This window comes from Narcine bancroftii, chromosome 3, assembly GCF_036971445.1.
Source record: "Narcine bancroftii isolate sNarBan1 chromosome 3, sNarBan1.hap1, whole genome shotgun sequence".
Lineage (NCBI taxonomy): Eukaryota > Metazoa > Chordata > Chondrichthyes > Torpediniformes > Narcinidae > Narcine > Narcine bancroftii.
This window is the reverse complement of record NC_091471.1, coordinates 352,479,644-352,499,177: the sequence shown is the minus strand read 5'-3', so window position 1 is coordinate 352,499,177 and position 19,534 is coordinate 352,479,644. Positions and strand designations below refer to the sequence as shown.

General features: G+C 42.3%; 1 protein-coding gene across 7 annotated transcripts in view; it reads right to left on the bottom strand.

Moving 5' to 3' along the window:
* Nucleotides 1-19,534, bottom strand: part of cep112 (centrosomal protein 112) — a 399,081-nt gene that overhangs the window by 10,068 nt on the left and 369,479 nt on the right. For all 7 annotated transcript variants that reach the window (XM_069929793.1, XM_069929789.1, XM_069929788.1 and 4 more), the window contains one exon: nt 85-186. In XM_069929793.1, coding sequence (XP_069785894.1) covers nt 85-186 — 102 coding nt within the window. The remainder of the gene's footprint in view (nt 1-84; nt 187-19,534) is intronic.

Below are 19,534 nucleotides of genomic sequence, written 5' to 3'. Positions count from 1 at the left end.
TGAAACATTGGAAAGGTAGCTGGCACCACAGACAGAGACAAATCATTATTATCAGAAGACTGCAGAGAAACTGTAAAGGTTTACCTGAGCCTTCATGGAAACAATGGTCTCCTCAAGTTCCTTTTGAATGGCAACAGGCAACAGGCCTTTGATTTTCAATTCGCACTCTTGTTGGATATGAATGATCTGGAAAGAAACGGGGAGAATGCAAATCGATTTTCACTTCGATCTCAAGACTGTCTATTGTTATGAGATGAACAAAAGTCAGCAGGTTGATGTGAATGAACTTGGATCCTTATTAAAAATGGGAAGTCCTGTTATTAAAGTGATAAAGATGTATTTGTGAAGCAGGAAACTGCAGATCCCGGCATTTTGAGCAAACAAATGGAGATTGGCAGCAGATTAAGAACAATTCTCTTTCATGAAGTGTCTTTACCTTAATAAAAATATTCTGGGCAAAATTTTGACTGGCTTAAAAAATATCAAATGTTAGAACAGCTGTCAAAATTTTATGGAGCAATAAAGCAGGAGGGAAATAATAGTTCTACAGAAGAATTTCAAGGCCTGAGGAGCTAGGCAGTTGAGACAAGGGTATTAATCCACAATGTGGAGTGGATTATTCTACCAATTTATGCATGAGACCACAAAATACCCACAACTTCCTCATTTAGCACCACCAAAGCCCTATTGTAATTGTGTTGATTTCAAATAAAAATTCAGCAAATGAGCTATTGCTGTGGAAGATATTGTTTATGAACTTGGCACACAGTATAATGAGGCAGTGCTGGTGGCTGCATGGGATATCATTTGTCTAACCATGACTCACTGAAGTGTAATTGGATGGATGCAGGAAGCAGTGGGAGGTCACAATCCTTTAAAAAGGTACCAGACCTGTTGCTGGAGACCACTAGAGTGCGTTGGGTGCCTCTGGACTGAGAAAGATTGCTAGGGGTAACATAGGTAACTGAGGGATCTATTGGAGTTGGATTTTAAAAAAAATTAAATTTTAAATTTAAAAAATTTAAACATACAGCACAGTTACAGGGCCTTTTGGCCCAGGAGCCTGTGCCGCCCAATTACACCCAATGGACTTACAACCCCTGGTACATTTTTGAATGGTGGGAGGAAACTGGATCCCCTGGAGAAAACCCACGCAGACTTGGGGAGAAAGTACAAACTCCTTACAGACAGCGCAGGATTTGAACCCTTGTTTTGATTGCTGGCGCTGTAACAGCGTTACGCTAACCATTAATTTAATTGGAATTCTTTGTTAAGAAAAAACTGCATCTTTTAAAAAAAAGCATTCAATTCCTTTTGATGTCATTTTCAAGACATCCCAAAGAACCACCTTTTGAGCATGATTATTGTCAAAATGCAGGAAACAAGACTGCCAATTTACGTGTAGCAAGATCCAACAAATAATGGTGAGTTAATCATCAGATAATTTGGTTAAAACCTCCGGACTAAAGGATAATTATAAATCAAGATACAAAGGAGAACTCTTTGCCCATTTTTGAATGGTGCCATCTTGTCACTGAAGAGGACTGAAGGGGTTGCAGTGTAACAGGGTGTAAGGAGGTCCTGTTGCAGGAATGTAGAACTTTGGTTAAGCTACACTTGGAATACTGTGTGCAATTCTGGTTGACCTGTGACAGGAAGAATGTGGAGACTTTGGAAAGGGTACAGAAGAGGTTGACCAGGATGTTGCCTAGTTTAGAGGGTGTGAGTTAAAGAGAGAAATTGGACAAACTTGGGTTGTTTTCACTGAATTGTAGGAGGGTGAGGGGATACTTGATAGAAGTTTCTTTTTAAACCACAAATATATTTTATTCACAATAAATTATTTACAAACAAAACCATTCAAAGTCTTTTTACATCCACAATGGTTTTCATAAATATATACTTTTATCAATGTACATTGTTACATTTGTCTCTAAATATTGTACACTGTTACCACCACTACAGCACCTTGTTGGCTCTCCCCCCCTCTGTTGGTTCAGGAACTCCTTCAGTCTCAGCCCCTCAGTTCCCGGTAATGGGAAGACTCTAGACTAGGGGTTCCCAACCTTTTTGTTCCTCTGTACCCCTTGGGCATTTTCATAGGTTCCCATGTACCCCTAAAAATGAAGGATTAAAAAAAAATACGACATTGTGCAATCTGACTGCAGATTACAACACCATGTATTGTACAGTAATGGTTATTCTCTCACACCCAATGTACCCACCGAAAAGTGCAAATGTACCACTGGGGGGACATGTACCCTAGGTTGGGAACCCCTGCTCTAGACTGTGGTCCTTCCCCACAGCACCCTTGCGTTGCTGCACCAAGCCCCATTGCATCCCTCAGTACATACTCCTGCATCCTGGAATGTGCCAGTCGGCATTCCCTCACCGACATCTCTGTATGCTGGAAGACCACAGTGCATCTTTCACCAAGTTGATGGCCTTCCAGCAGATCTGGATATCTAATTCTGAATGCGTCGCTGGGAACAGTCTGTAGATCAGAGAGTCCTCTGTCACGCTGATGCTGGAGATGAACCGTGACAAGGACCTTTGCATCTTTCTCCACACACTCTTTGCAAATCTGCATTCAGCAAAGAGGTTGGCGTCTGTCCTGATAGAAGATACCTGATAGAAGTTCATAAAGTTACGAGAGACATTCATTAGGTGGCCAGTCAGTATCTTTTCCCCAGGATAAAAGTGCCACACACTTAAGGATATGATTAAAGTGAGGGAGAGGAAGTTTAAGGCATAGCTATGGGATAAATATTTTAGAGTGCCTGGAATGGACCATCGCGAATAGCAGTGGAAGCAGATAAAATAGTAATGTTTAAGAAGCTTCTAAATAGACTCATGAATATGCAGAGAAATAGAGGGATATGGATCAGGCGCAAGCAGAATGATTTTAGTTAGATTTGGACATCAGCAAGCCCAAATACCATAAATAGTTGTGATACTTCACTATCTGATGAGCTGAACACTTTTTAGGCTCACTTTGACAGGAAGAACACAATAGTGCTATGACAACCCTATGATATCTGTCTCTGAGGCCGACATCAGAACATCATTCAAGAGGGTGAACCCTTGAAAGGTGTCAGGCCCTGATGGCAACCAACTAGCCAGAGTGTTCACGGACATTTTCAATCTCTCATTGCTGCAGGTTGGAGGTTCTCACCTGCTTCAAAAGTGCATCAATCATCCCGGTGCCCGAGATGAGCAGGGTGACTATTGCCCAGTAATAAAATGCTTTGAGGTTGTTTATGGCCAGAATTAACATGTACCTAAGTAAAGATCTGGACCCACTGCAATAAGCATACCATCACAATCACTCCACAGCAGATGCAATATCACTGGCTCTCTACTCAGCTCTGGATCACCTAGATAACAGCAACATATATGTCTGGCTACTCTTCATTAACTATAGCTCAGTCTTCAACACCATCATTCCCTCAGTGCTGGTCAACAAGCTCCAAAACCTGGTCTGTTGAACCCCACTCTGCAATTGGATCTTTGACTTACTCATTGGAAGACCATAGTTAGTACGATTTGGAAACAACATCTCTTCCTCACTGACGATCAACATAGGCACACCTCAGGGATGTGTGCTTAGTCCACTGCTCTACTCACTCTACACCCATGACTGTGTGGCTAAGCCAAATTCAAACGCCAATTCAAATGCCATCTACAATTTTGCCGGAGGTTGGCAAAATCACAAATTTGCACTCAATTTTAGCAAAACTAAGGAGCTGATTGTGGACTTCAGGAAGAAATCAGGAGAACACGAACCAGTCCTCATTGAGGGCTCAGCAGTGGAGAGGGTCGAGAACTTCAAATTTCTGGGAGTTAATATGTCTGAAGATTTGTCCTGGAGCCTCCATGTCAATGCAATCACAGAGAAGGTTGGCCAGCAGCTATATTTCGTGAGGAGTTTGAGAAGATTTGGTATGTCACCAAAGACACTCAAAAATTTCTACAGGTGTACCACGGAGAGCATTCTATCTGATTGCATCACTATCTGGAATGAAGGTGCTGATGCACAGGGCAGGATAACCTCCACAGAGTTGTTAACTCGACTAGTGATATCACGGGCACCAGACTTCACTCATTCAAGGACATCTACATGAAGCAGTGTCTTAAGAATGCAGCCTCTATCCTCAAGGACCCCAACCATCCAGGCCATGTCCTCTTCACTCTGGTACCATCAGGAGAGAGGAACAGGAGACTGAAGATGGGCACCCAGCAGCACAAGGACAGCTTCTTCCCATCCAACATCATATTTCTTAATGGACAATGAACCACTGATACTAACTCACTTTCTCCTATTTTCTTGCACTATTTATTTATTTTGAAATATAATTAATAGCAAAGCAATGAATTTCGTGATATGTTCATGAAATTAATTCTGATTCTGATGTTTGGCACAGATATTTAGTCTAAAGGGCCTGTTCCTGTGCTCAACTGCCCCTTGTCCAAACTCAGTACAGTACTTGCACTGAAGGCATGGATCTCCCTAGCTATGTGGATGGCTACAATGGGGACCAAACTCACATTCACAACCTTTATTTCATTGTACCTTTAATATAGCAGAAAGGTTTCTGAGCACTTTACACAAGTGAACAGTGTGCCACATAAACAGGACATTAGGACAGATAAGCAAAAAGCTGATCAAAATGGCAGGTTTTCAGGAGTTCTTTGGAGATGGAGGAGGAGGTAGAGAATCGCTGATGTGGAGGGGAAGTATTTCAGAGCTTAGAACCTTGGCAGCTGGCAATAGTAGAACAATCAATTCTGGCTTGCTGGGTTGGGGGCGGAGGGTGGCGAGGCAGACTTGATCGGGGACAGTCTGTACAACAATTAGAAATTGTGCAGATGACTTCCACTGCAGAAGCCAGAAGTGAAGTCTGCGAATCTGACTGAAAAAACCCTCACAGTGGTCAGAGCACTTCACAGTTTCTTGGAGGCAGCTTTCAGTAGGTACATAATTATTTCTTTCCTGTCAGCCTGTTCTGCATCTTTCTAAAGTACTTTAGCTACAGCTAATCTTTGATGTCTGCAAGTCAAAAATTCAATTCCATCACAACAAGAATGTCAAAAAAATTCAGATCTATAACATTTTCTTATAATAGTGTGATAATAAGGTGCACACTCAACAGATCCTATCCATATTACTTTGAACACTTAAAAAAACCTTTCACTGTAGAGATTATTTTATAACATTAGTTTATGGCTTCAAAAGATTATGAGGCACCCCACCCCCACTTTGACCCCACCCACTCATGAAAATCTCTTTACTGCTGACTTGTCAGTTAGGATTCTATTGAACCTCAATAATTCTGACATCGGTATGAAATTACCTGGTTCTTGAGAACAAGAACCCAAATTGTTGAGAATTAGAGCTGCAATTATAGGTGAATTAAGGGTAGATATAGGGATCAGTCACATTTTTAGTTGATTCACAACATCAAAAGTTCTTCAAGGATTTAATACTTCAAAATATGAAAATATTTTGAATAAAACACCCATCTCAACCCACTTTATCCTGACACAGTTCAGATTAAATGTTATTTTATATAATTTGGTGGGCAAGGGTTGTTACTGCACTAGTCATTGTGAAATGTCACTTCAAACGGACTGGCGTAGACAGGCATAGGCGTATCTATGTTATGGTATGTACCCTGGGCACCACTTGAAGGATGGGCACCATTGTCCTCGCCCACCAATCCTCCTAAGAGTTTAAAAACAAGCTCATATGTGCTATTTAGAGCAGAAGTGCTCATTGAGTTAGTGTCGGCATTGTTGACACTTTCTGCCATTTAATGACAGTTCTCTTGACCAATCTGTGCCTCGGATGTGCCAGTTCAGCATCCCCTTCACTGCTGGTGTCCTCGCACACCCACCAAAACCTGCACATTTGGCTGTGAGCTTCCTATTAAACCTGGCACTGAGCATTTTCCGAGGGGTGAGAGCTCCAGCACCAATCCTCCTTTAATGATGATGTAAAAAATAAGTTGCAAGCTCGGCAAGCAAGTAGCTGAAAGTTGGCAATTTGTGGCACACACACACATACACACTGGCAGAGCCCATCCTGCCCCAAGCCCGACTCCTCCAACACCCCTTGTCCAATTTATTTCAAACAGAATACTTTTTAAACCAGCAAGAGAATAATTGGCATTAGTAATTTTACTATAACTGCAAAGGGGTGGATTCTGAGTGGAACGTTGGGAACTCCGGTGACTGGAGCACCCGATGCCCAACTTTGAACCCTCCCCTTGGCCTACCACGCATGGAGCAGTAGGCTGAGTGGAGGGTTTGGAGTTGGCGTCAGGAGTTCAGGTATGCGCCTGTAGGCCGACTGCCGAGTGGGCAGGTTTGGAGTCAGGTATCGGGAGCTCCAGTGTGTGGTAGGCCAAGGGGAGGGTTCAGAGTTAAATGTTGGGCACTCCGGTTACCAGAGCTCCTGATGCCTGACTCCAAACCCTCCTGCCAGCCTACACCAGAGCTCTCGATGCTTGATTCTGAACCCTCCCCTGTTCCCTGTTGGATTCAGGGTTGAGGAGGATGTGCGCTGAAGGATGAGTTTGAGCATAGACTTCAGCATCTTCGCTCGGTGCTCGGTGCTAAGAGTCACCTTTCTACTGAAGAGAAGAGAGGGCATCTGTGGGAACAGTGACAGCCGCTCAACTCCTTTAACTTTGGCTGCTCCGTGGCAGCCCGTGGGACACCGTTTGCTGCTTTCATTCACTACTTTAAAGTAGGCAGAGGGTTTTAAAAAATTGAAATGACTGTCATGTATTTCTAAGATGTAGATTATTTTCCAATATCTCAATATATCCAACACAACGTTGGATATGACTATTTTAGAGTTCTACAGCAGCGAGGACAGGTAGGGAAAGCCAAGTGGATGGCATGGTGGTGGTGAGGGATGTTTACAGGGTGAAGGGTGGAAGTAAGTGAGTTTTAACGGGGGGGGGGAGGGGTGCGCAATTTCAGTGCCTGCCATAGACGCTGTTTTCCCTAGATATGCCACTGCAGACAGGCTGTAAACTGTTACAGGTTCAATATCTGATGTTAGACGTTGTTGACACTAAGACTCAGAGAAAGGGAATAAGATAGTTGACCAAAATGTTGATCAAGGGTAAGTTTTTAAAAAGTATCTTACAGGAGGAGAGAGATCAAGTTGCTTGTCACATGTGCCAAAGGTGCAGTGATAGTGGTCGTTTTGCGAGCAGACCTGTTGGATTTCAGATTTATTGTCAGAGTACTTACATGACTTCACATACAACCCTCAGATTCCTTTTTACTGTGGGCATGGCAGAATTGGTAGTGCAAAAATAAACTGTGCAGAGGTAAACATGTAAACAAATAAAAGAACAGTAAACAATAACAAATTTAAACAAACTGACTGTGCAGTACAGAGAAGAAAGAAAATCCTTAAATGAGTCTCGTCTTAAATGAATGACAGCTTATATATAGTACAGCAAATAAGGCACAAGACAAAAAGTGCAGATGTCTCTGACAGGACTCTCTTCTGCTTCTCATTTGCTGGACTCATGGTGCCTCTTTGTGTGCCTTTATGGGTGGGGGGGGGGGGGGGGGAAGAGAGTGAGAGAGATTCATATACCTGGATAGCTGAAGACAATGTTGGCAAGAATGGAGCAATGGAAACCGGACACTGAAAGATCTATTGATGGAGTAGATGGAAGAATTCATACACATTGGAGTAATGTAGATACTAGAGATATGTAACCATTTTCCCAGTTTGGCTGCTCCCCTTTAAATTATTTTGGAACATCATAGCTCTCTCCATTCCCTTTGTTCTACTCGGTCCCCACTGGCTCTCTTGAACAATTCAAGCTTTCAATTTCTTCCTCAGCCTCCTGGCCTTGTCTCACCCTACCTTTGCTGTCTGTACAGTTTCTGGTCCCCAAACCAGTTCTCTGATCTTATATCTTTTATTCCTCCCAAGACAATTTATTTTTTCAAGCATGTCCCTCCTGCCTTGTGCTCTCCCTTCACTAATCATTGTAACTTACACCACAACAGGAGTCTGTTCAGCCCATCCCATTCAGGTTCAGGATATTTAGATTGATCTGAAGTCCTGTCGGTCACAGCATTGAAATGCTCATCCAGATACCCTTTAGAATTTTGGGGTTTCTATGTCTTTCATTCTCAGGGGTATAGATACTCACTATTCCTTGGATGAGGACTTTTTTGTCAATTTCCCTTTACATTAAAATTCTCAGAGCTTTAAAGCTTTCCTTCAACTGCTTTAACTTGTGCCTCTCAAGACTGTTTCCCTTTCACCCCGGCTTGGTATATTTTTCTTTTCAGTTCATCCAGTTTTCGGCAGACGGCTCCCCTTAGGTGAGGAACAGTTACAAAATGTTATGTGCTGTTGCACAACATCCAGCACACAATTATGGGCACCATACAACCAGCTCTTGCCTGTGCTTGACAAACCCTGAGGAAAAAAGGCAAATTCATTCCAATGAGGTAAAACTTCAAAGGGATCCTGCAAGACAACTTTTGAATAGCTCTTCAAAGAAAGCCCCGCCAAAGAACAACGACAGCATGTGTTAAATGGTGAGCTAGAGAAAGAGAATGATACGCTGAATAAAATAATAAAAAGCCTTCATCTCCTTGGGTTATCAAAGCAATCAGGGACAAACCATTTAAAAAAAAATTAGCAGTGAGACCGCTAACTGCTGTGTCCGTCTCTCAGATACCTATGATGGAACGCTCCCTGCAGGAGGGAGGATTCTTCTGTAAAGGTGCGAAGTAATACAGGAATTGAGAAACTGCTGCTAACAACATATCACTACATCATTGTTTCATCCCCAATCATGCCCAGTTAGTTCCAGCAGTTTGTAGTTTGTTTGCTTGTAGTTTGTGATTTCCGATGAAGAAGACAAATAGCAAAAGGAAGACGGTCTGAATACAACCTTCTGCGGCATCAAGATATCTCAGCATGTGTTACAATCGATGAAGTGGTTAGAGGGTGTGATCACTCTTCAATACTGGGAAACATGCCCATTGATGTGTGCCCAACAACTGGTAAAAGAAACTGACCAAATAGAATAAACGATGTCTCACTCAAAGTCACATCTGAGTGACGTTAACCTGACCACCCTGAATAGAACAATAATCTAGCTGTCCTTGGACAAGACCCGATTAGAACATAGAACATTACAGTACAGGCCTTTCAGCCCATGATGTTATGCCAACCTATATATACCTTAAAAAAATAAATCCTCACTACCTCATAACCCTCTATTTTTCTTCCATCTGTGCCTGTCTAGAATCTCTTAAATGCCCCTATTGTTCTAGCTTCCACTACCGCCCCTGGCAATGCATTCCAGGCACCCACAACTCTGTGTGTAAAAAAACTAACCCCTCCTGATGTCTCCCCTAAACCTCGCCCTCCCTTCACTTTGTACAGATGTCCTTTGATGTTTATTCTGGGTAAAAGGTCTACCTTACATCTTGGAATCGTCTTCTCCATCAACATTCTATGGACTTACAGAGCTACATTAAGGACATTGCAGGAAGTCTTCAGCAGTGTCCACATTCCCACCAATGTTACTTCAACATGTGAAATCGGACAACGTAAAGTCAACACTGCACTAGAACCTATTACTTTCCTGAAGAATAAGTGAAATGAAAATTTCTGTTTTTCAACATTCTGTCTCAAAATCTGATTACCATACACCTCCCACAAAAACCTGTGTAATGCATCAGAGGTGATTAAAGAGCTTAGAGTAAAGGAACAATTAGGAAGCAGCGATCACAAGATGATTAAGTTCAATTTGAGATTTGACAAGTCAGATCTGTTGGTATTTCAGTGGAATAAAGGGATTTACAATGGCATGAGAGAGGAACTGGCCAAAGTGGATTGGAAGGGGGCACTAGTAGGGATGGGAGAGCAGAAATGGATGGAGTTTCTGCAAGAAATGAGGAAGGAGCAGGATAAAGTTATACCAAAAAAGAGGAAATATTCAAATGGAAAAATATCACAACTGTGACGACAAAGGAAATCAAAGGCAATGTAAAAGCAAAAGAGAGGGCATAGAAAGAAGCAAAAATTAGTGGGAAGATCGAGGAAGGTAACCAAAAACTCATAAGAAGGGAAAAGATGAAGTATAATTATCAAATAATATCCTTTCCCCCAGCTCAGCTCTCTCTCTCTCCCCTTTTCCCTCTATTTCTTTTCACAGAGCCAAAATAAATTCTCACCTTTCCTCTTATCATATCCAATTAACACCTTTTGGCTGTTGGTCTGTACTCCTCCCTTGCCATTCTTCAGTCTTTATTCAGATGCCTTCTTGTTTTTTGCTTGTACATCAAAGAAGGGCTCAGGCCCAAAACATTGATAATACATATTTCCCTTCTATTAACGCTGCGAGAATGACTGCGTTCCTCCGGCATTTCTCTGTGTTTTTACTATAATCACAGTGTCTGCAGACTTTAATGTTTCACTCCAGCAAATAACATCAAAAAGGATACAAAAAAAGCTTCTTCGGGTATATAGAGTAACAGAGAGGTAAGAGTAGATAAAAGTCAATTGGAAATTATGCTAATAATGGGAGACAAAGAGATGGCATCACTGTGGAAAAATCAAGCAGTGTGTGGATATCAAAGGACACCAGGAAGGGAAGTGAGTGTAGTTACTAGTTCAAAGGAGAAGGTGCTCAGAAAGTTGAATGGTCAAAGGGTGGATGTCTCCCAGACCAGATGCATCACACCCTTGGGTTCTGAAAGAAGCACTGATAGAGATTGTGGAGGCATTGGTAATGATCTTTCATGAATCAAAAGATTCTGGTATGGTCTGGGAGGACTGGAAAATCATAAATGTCACCCCACTATCCAATAAGGGAGAGAGACAACAGAAAGGAAATTATAGACCAGTTAGCCTGATGCCAGTGGTTGGGAACACGTTGGAGTAAATCGTCAAGGTTGAATTTATGGAGTACTTGGAAAGACATGACAAGATTGAGTGGCATGATTGGCATAGTGGTTAGCGCAATGCCTTTACAATGATCAGGGCAGGGGTTCAAATCCTGCGCTGTTTGTAAGGAGTTTTATGTTCTCCCCGTATCTGCGTGGGCTTTCCCGGGGTCTCTGGTTTCCTTTCACCATTTGAAATGTACCGGAGGTGTAGGTTAATTGGGTGGCACTGACTCGTGGGCTGAAATGGCCCCTTATTGGGCTGAATGTCTACATCAAATAAATAAATTAATTAATAGATATATGCTAAAGCTAGCATGGTTTCCTTAAGGGAAAATCTTGCTTGACAAACCTATGGAATTCTCTGAAGAGGTGACAAACAGGCTGGATAAGGAAGATGCAGTGGATGCTGTGTAGTTGGATTTTCAGAAGGCCTTTGACAAGGTGCTGCACATGAAGCAACTTAAGATAAAGCCTCATGGTATAACAAGAAACATACTAGTATGGATAGAGCATTGGTTGATTGGCAGGAAGCAGAGTGTTGGAATACGAGGATCATATTCTGTTTGGCTGGCAGTTACTAGTGGCATTCCACAGGAATCAGTTTTGGGGACAATTATTTTTATGTTGTATATTAATGATTGGATTATGGAATGACTGGCTTGGTGGCCAGGTTTGCAGATGATATGAAGGAAGATAGAGGAGCAGGTAGTGTTGAGGAAACTGGGAGGTCGCAGAAGGACTTAGACAGATTAGGAGAATGGGCAGAGAAATAGCAAATGAAAAACAATGTTGGGAAATGTACAGTCATGTACTTTGGTCGAAAAAAATAAAGGGGCAGACTATGTTCTTTAAATGGTGAGAAAACTAAAAATACCCCGATACAAAGGGACCTGGAAATCCTCATGCAGGTTATCCTGAAGGTAAACTTTCACTTTGAGTCAGTGGTGAAGAAGGCAAATACAATGCTGGCATTCATTTCAAGGGGAATAGAATATAATAATGTTGAGGCTTTATAAGGCACTAGTGAGTCCTCACTTGGAGTATCATGAACAGTTTTGGGCTCCTCATTTAAGAAAGAATGTGCTGACGTCAGAGAGGGTTCACAGGAGTTCATAAGCAGGATTCCAGGAATGAAAGGGTCATCATATGAGAGGCGTTTGACAGCTCCCAGCCGATACTCATTGGAATTTAGGAGAATGAGGGTGATCTAATTGAAACATTTCGAATGTTGAATGGCATGGACAGAGTAAATGTTGAAAAATTGTTTCCCCATGGTGGGAGAGTTTAGGATAAGAGAATACAACTTCGGGATTGAAGGGTGTCTGCTTAGAACAGAGATGCGGAGGAATTTCTTGAGCCAGATTGTTGTGGAGGCCAAGTCATTGGGTGTAGTTAAGGCAGAGATGAATAGGTTCTTAATTAGCCAAGGCATCAAAGATTATGGGGAGAAGGTCGGGCAGTGGGGCTGAGTGGGAAAATGGATCAGCTCATAATTCAGTGGCGGGGCAGACATAATGGGCTGAATAGCCCATTTTTGCTCCTATGTTTTATGGCCTTAAAACATTGTCCAAGACCTTGTGGAAACTTGGCTAGCTTTTTACTTAAGGATGGTCGATCCTTTTGTTTTCACATTTCATCTGATAAACAACCTCCTACAGTAAGCACTCTTGCAGTACTGCATTGGAGTTTCAACATATATATATCAGTGTCTGGTGAGAGCTAGCTGTGAAGCCATGATGAAACCTGACATTTCTTTAGGTTATTTTTGTGTGGACAGATTCCGCTGAGTATGAACTCCCAGTAGGAATTCTTAATTCATTCTTCACCTATAGCTTCAACCTATCAGGATCACTGTTCTCCTGACATTTCCTTTTGAGGCTCCACTTTCAAGTGAACAGATAACCTAGAAGGAGATACTTTGTAAAAATGCCACAATAAAAAAAACACAGGTAAACAGCTGCTGTCAGACTTTCCTTGTTCAGGGCTTTAAGGCTGAATCAAAAGACTGAAGATTTCCTTCTGTGCCCTGGACAATGCATTTTATGTTGTCTCATTTTTATCCCCTAATCATAACCATAGTCATAGAATTCTACAGCACGGAAACAGGCCATTTGGCCCAAATTGTCCATGCTGACCAAGACATTTCCATTTGATTGTATAAGGCTCTTATCTCTAAAACTTTGCTATTAATATACCTGCCTAAATATCTTATGAATATTTCAATTGTCACCACTTCTGCCACACTCTCTGGCAGCTCGTTCCATATACCAGCCATCCTTTGTGTGAACAAAGTGCCCTCAGGTCCCTTTTAAATCTTGTCCCCCTCAATCCTCTGCCCTCTAGTTTTAGATTCGACTACTCAGGGAAAAGGGCAATGATTATTCACCTTATCTATGATTCTCATGATCTTATAAACCTATATAAGGACCCCCCCCACCCCTTAATCTCCTGGGAGAAAAGTTATAATTCTCGTTATAATTCAAAGAACATAGAACAGAACAGCAGAGGAACTGGCCCTTTAACAAATGTGTGCATGCAGATACGATGACTAAGTTAAACTAAAACTCAGCTGCTTGAACATGATATGTATCCCTCTGTTCCCTGCACATTTCATATGTCTATCTAGAAGCCTCTTATCTGCCTCCACCACCATACCTGGTATCTAGCTCAAGGCACCCACCACTCTCTATGTAGTCTAGCCACTCACCCCCCCCACCTTAACCAAACAAGTACATTCTCCAGAATGTGATACTTGTAGTCTGCATGGAAGACTCTCGTCATCCTTCTCGCAATTTCATTAACTTCTGATGCTCCAGAGAAAATAACCCAAGTCCATCCAATTTCTCCCTACAGCTCACACCTACCAAACCAGGCAACAACCCAGTAAACTTCCCCTGCATCCTTCTCCCCCAACCCAACAAAGCTTCGTAAACTGTCTGTAATGAGACATCAAAAATTGCAATAACATTTTGACCGTGGAGAGCGAGAGAGCGGAGATGCAGTGCTCCCGTGGGGTTCAGTCACCCAATCAAGTGCCGCTGGCTCTGAATGGGTTTTGAATGGCCGTTGAGGGAACTGATGGGCGTTTTTATTTGGAATCCTGTGACTGCAGGTCTGCGCCCAAGCTGTGGGCTGCTGGAGAATGCTGTTGCGAGACTCGTGCTGGGCTGGAGGGGTACCAGGTATCAGAACTGGGATGCGAGGAGGTGCCAAGGGTGCTGAAGGGTTCCTGACCATGTTGGAGGTTTGGATCTGGAGCTTGGGTTGCCAATAATTTGGACTGGACTATGTGTGGCTGCGAAAGTGCTGGAAGTGAATCTACAGACACACAATTCCTCGGGGGGCGGGGTCCTCATTTTTGCTTCTTTTTCTGACTGTAAGTCTGACTGTAAGAACTGAAAGAGGCTCTTAGGCAATTTCTGCTGGTGGCAAATCTGTCTGCCTTGGAGAAGGCAAAAAGAAATTTCATGTAATAGGACACTGTTTTATTACTAAGATAAATTGAATTTTGAATCATGTGTGGCCCTACCAAGTTTTCATGGCTGCAACATGACTTTTCTACTCCAATGCTTAATGCTTTGTCCAGTGAAGGCAAGTTTACCAAATGTTCTCGTACCACCTTATTTACTTATGTGGCCACTTTCAAGAATTCTTGGACTCAAACCCCCAGATCCACCTGCACATCAATGAACCTTAGAGTCCTGCCATTAACTGTTAACATTTCCCTTAAATTTGACTTCCCAAAGTGCAACACCTCACAGTTGTCCTGGGATGGATGAACAGGCTCTTCTATCAGGGCAAGTGTCAGTTGGGTGACTTTATTCCATGGAGTTTAGAAGAATTAAGGGCAATCTTATGCCCTCAAACATGTAAGATCCTGAGGGGGCTTGACAAGGCAGGATGTTGAGATGTTTCCAGTAATGGGAGAGTCATGAACAAAGGCACATTGTTTAAAAAAAAAAGGATTGGTCATTTAAAATAGAAGTGCCAAGAAGAAACCAAATCTCTGGAATTCTCTGTACCTGACGACAATGGAAGCTGGAAAACTGGGTATATTTGTGCAAACAGATAAATATTTGAAAGATCAAGGAATTGAAGGTTATGGGAAACAGTCAGAGGGGAAGATTTGAGGCTAGCATAGACCATATTGAATAGCAGTCAAGTGTGAGCAGTCAAGAGGTCTACTCCTGGTTCCTATTTTCTGGTGTTCTTGTGATGTATTGAGGATTAGTAAATCACAGAAAATATATTGCAGACATCAACTTCACTTCACAAAAACACAGGTATGGAGAATGGTAATGTCACCAGGCTAATGTTTTACTATAGGAATTAAAATTTATGGCATTTGCCTGGATTCGATTTAAAATGAAGTTACTGTACATTGTAACAAAGTTACACTGATGTAAATACTCATGTCAAAGCCCTCTGTTTTGTTTCCCACTCTTCAAAATCAATATATTCAACATTATTGAAGTCCTTAATAAGAGGTGATTGTGGCAATTGGCTATAAAATTGAGATATTGTTCTAAATGTGCTGAATGTTTCTGCTGTGCACATCTTGTGTGAATACAAGCTTCCACCTTGTTAGACCCAGAGAGAAATGACAGACATCAAGCCAAAGAATGAAACCTTTTATTTACAATGAGAACTATTTATAGTATTTACAATGTCCTTGGTCCTGAGGGAACTCTTGCAAGCTATCTCACACACATAACTGGATTAGTTGATTGATGGCTCAAGTTCCGAGAACAGGTAACACCCACTCCTGGAGATGGTGGGGTTGCTCTGTTTAGAGCATCTTAGCCCCTCCCCCTTTGAGCTGGCTCTCATATGAGTGGAGTCTGGGTCCACTTGGAAGGACTACACTGGTCTCCGAACTCTTTGAGATTTCCTTATGGGTTCCAGTGTTGTAGAGGGTATAAGCTCGTTTCCATGTGATGGGTGTGATTGCTGGTTCAATGGTTTTTGAAGTTCAAATGTGTCCAACAGGGCACCAAGGCTGAGTTGTGCAGGTGATGCTTCAGCGAGGTTGCATTCTGTTGGTGGCAACATGTTGGCAGTCTGGTCTATCTGTCTGGTCCAACTTGTACACCATACATCTGACTTATCTTGTATTTCCGCACCAACCCATGTTGACCATCATGAAATGTGCTTTCTTTGGATCCATACAAGTGATTGTACTGTTGTTCATATCATAATCTCTTGGTCCAGATTCTCGTCTTTGTGAAAATATGATGTCATATGGTGCTCATATTTTCCTACCAAAGAAGTTTTCAGCAGGCAAAGTGCCACCTGAACCATGGGTTTGGAGTGATCCTGTAATTTAACAAGAATGTCTGCAGGATCTCCTCTGTTTGTACCCTCCCCCTTGCCCTTGTTCAGAGCTTGTTTGAACGTATCTACAAAATGTTCTGCTTGACCATTGGACTGAGGATGATATGGAGGCAAGTGTATATGCGTGGTGCCGTATTGCTTGCAAAACAAAAATTGAACCTGGCTGCAGTGAAATTTGTCCCATTTATCTCAAACTATCGTTACAGGAGAACCGAATCAATTGAATATGGACAAATATGAATAAGAGTTCCATGATTGTAGCCAATGCAGTCGGTCGGACTACTTTGATGATCTCAGGCCATTTGGAGTATGTGTCCACTACGATTAGGTAGTACTTCTCATTAATTAATTCTGCATAGTCAATATGAAGATGATCCAATGGCCCGCTTGGTTGAGGCTAGGAACGTAGATTTGTCTTAACAGGGAATTTTCCAGCTGAGGCACATCGGGTACACGACTGTGACAGTTGTTCAATCTGGTCATCCATCAGAGGCCAATAAACGTAGCTTTGTACAAGTGCTTTCCCTTGATTTGTTCCAGGATGTCTACTATAAAACTGAGGGTTGCAGATTGCAGAGCTTTGGGATCACAATCCTTTCTGCAAACAAAAGGCAGCCATTAGTGATTGTCAGTGATTCTTGTCTTTTGAAGAATGGCTGGATTTCCATTCGTGGACAAGTTTTTGACCACCCTGAATGATGATAACGCATTATCTCTTGTTGGAGGTTGTCTTCACTCGTTGCTTGTCTGACTCTTCCTGCTGTGACTGGCAGCAAGCTAATAATATCTTTGAATACCTGGTTGACCCGTGCCTCTACAGAGAGTTCTGCAACAAAAATATCTTCTGGCTCTGTTTCCTGCTCGCTAATGAGTCTTGACAATGCTTCTGCTTGCCCGATTCTTGTGGTCAGCATGTATTTAATTTTGAAGTCATAACCAAGTAGCACGATTGCCCATCTTTGCTGACAGCTTGCAGTATAAATTGGAATTCCTTTCTTTGAACCAAATACTGCTAGGAGCAGCTTATGATCTGTCAGAAGAGTGAATTGCCATCCATAGAGCATTTTATGGAATTATCTTCCCTACAAAAATGATTGCTAGACTTCCTTTTCAATTTGTCCATAGTTGCACTCTGTTGCTGATAGAGAGCGTGCTGCATGCGCTATGGCCTTTTCATTCCCATCTAGAAATATGTGAGAAATGGCTGCATCCACCCCAGACTGTGATATGTCTGAAGCTATGACAATCTCCAAGTTTGGATCGTAGGGCGTGAAAAGAAATTTGGAGTTCAGCATTGACTTAACACAATTGAATACTCTTGACATTTGATACCCAGGGTAAGGAGGTTGTTGAGTGGATCACAGAGTTTATACATCTCCAGCAGAAATTAACTGTAGTGACTGATAAGTCCCAGGAATGAATGTAGCATGGTCACATCTGTGGGTGCAGGCATGCGCTTGATAGCATCAGTGTTTTGTGTATTTGGCCGTCGTCCATGTTCATCAATGAGGAAACCAAGATATTTCACTGACTTCATGAAAAATTTGCATTTTTCTGGATACACACAAAATCTATAGTCTTTGATATGGGACAAAATGCAATCAAGACGATTAAACAATTCTCAAGCGTATGCTCCCATTACCAGGATGTCATCTAGGTCCATTGCAACTCCCAGAACATCGTTCAGCATTGTGTCTATGATCTGTTGAAAGATAGCTGGAGCGATCTTCACTCCAAATGGTAGACATGTATATCTGAACAGTCCACGGTACATGTTGATAATTAACAATTCTTTGGATTTGTCATCAACCTCCACCTTAAGATAAGCCTCTGCTAAGTCAATCTTCGCAAAGCATTTGCTACCATTCAGCTTGCAGTGGATATTGCAAAGTGTCCAATGCTGCATTCAGGCCACTTGAGAAATCAGCACATAGACGTATGGAGCCATTCGATTTTTTTCCACCACCATGATAGGTGCAGCCCATGATGAGTAGTTGATCTGTTCAATTACTCCTTCATGTTGCAAACGTTTCAATTCTTGCTCTGCTTCTTGCAGTGCTGCGTATGGGACAGGTCGCTTTGGCTTGAAAATTGGTTGCACGTTTGGCAGAAGACAGAGTTTCACTTCTGTTTTAGTGCACCGTCTGAGGCCTTCGGAAAACTTATTGTTGAGTGGCCAGTCCAGAAGGTTCAACCTTTCGATCCAGCCAAAACCCATGAGATCAAGGATAGGACATTTTACCAGATAACATATTCCATTTTCTTCTGCGCCACTTAAGCTGACGGAATAGGCAACTGAACTCTAACAGGAACCCCATGGAAACAATCCATGCCATGTTTTCAGTTGGAATTCCTCTGGCTGACCAATCAGTTTCCATGTTTTCTTTGATAGTAGGGTAATTGTCAGACTCAGTATCAATTTGAAGCCTCACTTGGATGCCGTTAATGTGCACTTTCACATATTTCTGCATTTGGTGTTAGCCACCTTAAAAGCTGCTGTGATAGGTTTCACTTTTGAGGGTGAAGTGAACTCATCAGGTGTTTTCTGTCTTCCAGCTCTACAGCATTCTGCTTTATGCCCCAGGCGCTTGCATTTACTCTAGTGTTGGTGTTTGTAGTCACGAGCGTAGTGCCACTCATCGCGGGCTTTGGGCAGTTTGGCTGGGTGGGTCACACTTTTGTTTTATCTAGCAGTCTGCTGACTTGACTGTCTGGACACAACTGCTTGAAAATGGGTGTGCCACTTCCACCATTTAGCTGTTGTGTTTCAGATTAAGCGATGGCATTCGGCTGTCAATCTTTGAAGAGTCGCATCTGATTCGTGCTCAATCTTCACTAGCAAACGCATTCTGAGGTCGGCATCTTGGTGCGACTGCATTCCTGCTACAAACACTAGACACTTAGACTGGTCTTCAGACAGCGTAGGGAGTTTAAAACGCTTGCACTGTCAATTCACCATACTAGCGTATGTCACAAAACCTTTAGTATCTTCCTTAGTCATTTTGAGCACCATTCACGAATGTTGAACAGCGATGTTCACTCACGAAATATCTCTGCCAACACGTTAAGTGTTTCCCTGAAGCTGAGCTCACTGAACATGGCAAAGTCAATGGAAAATAAGCCTTCATACTTTTTGAACCAAGTTTCAAATGTGCTTGACTCTGGGTAAAGTGAGAACTCAGTGATAGAGCTTATTAAAGCATCTGCCGAATTTGAATTAACTTCAGGCTCACCTTCTACAGCGGCTGAAGAC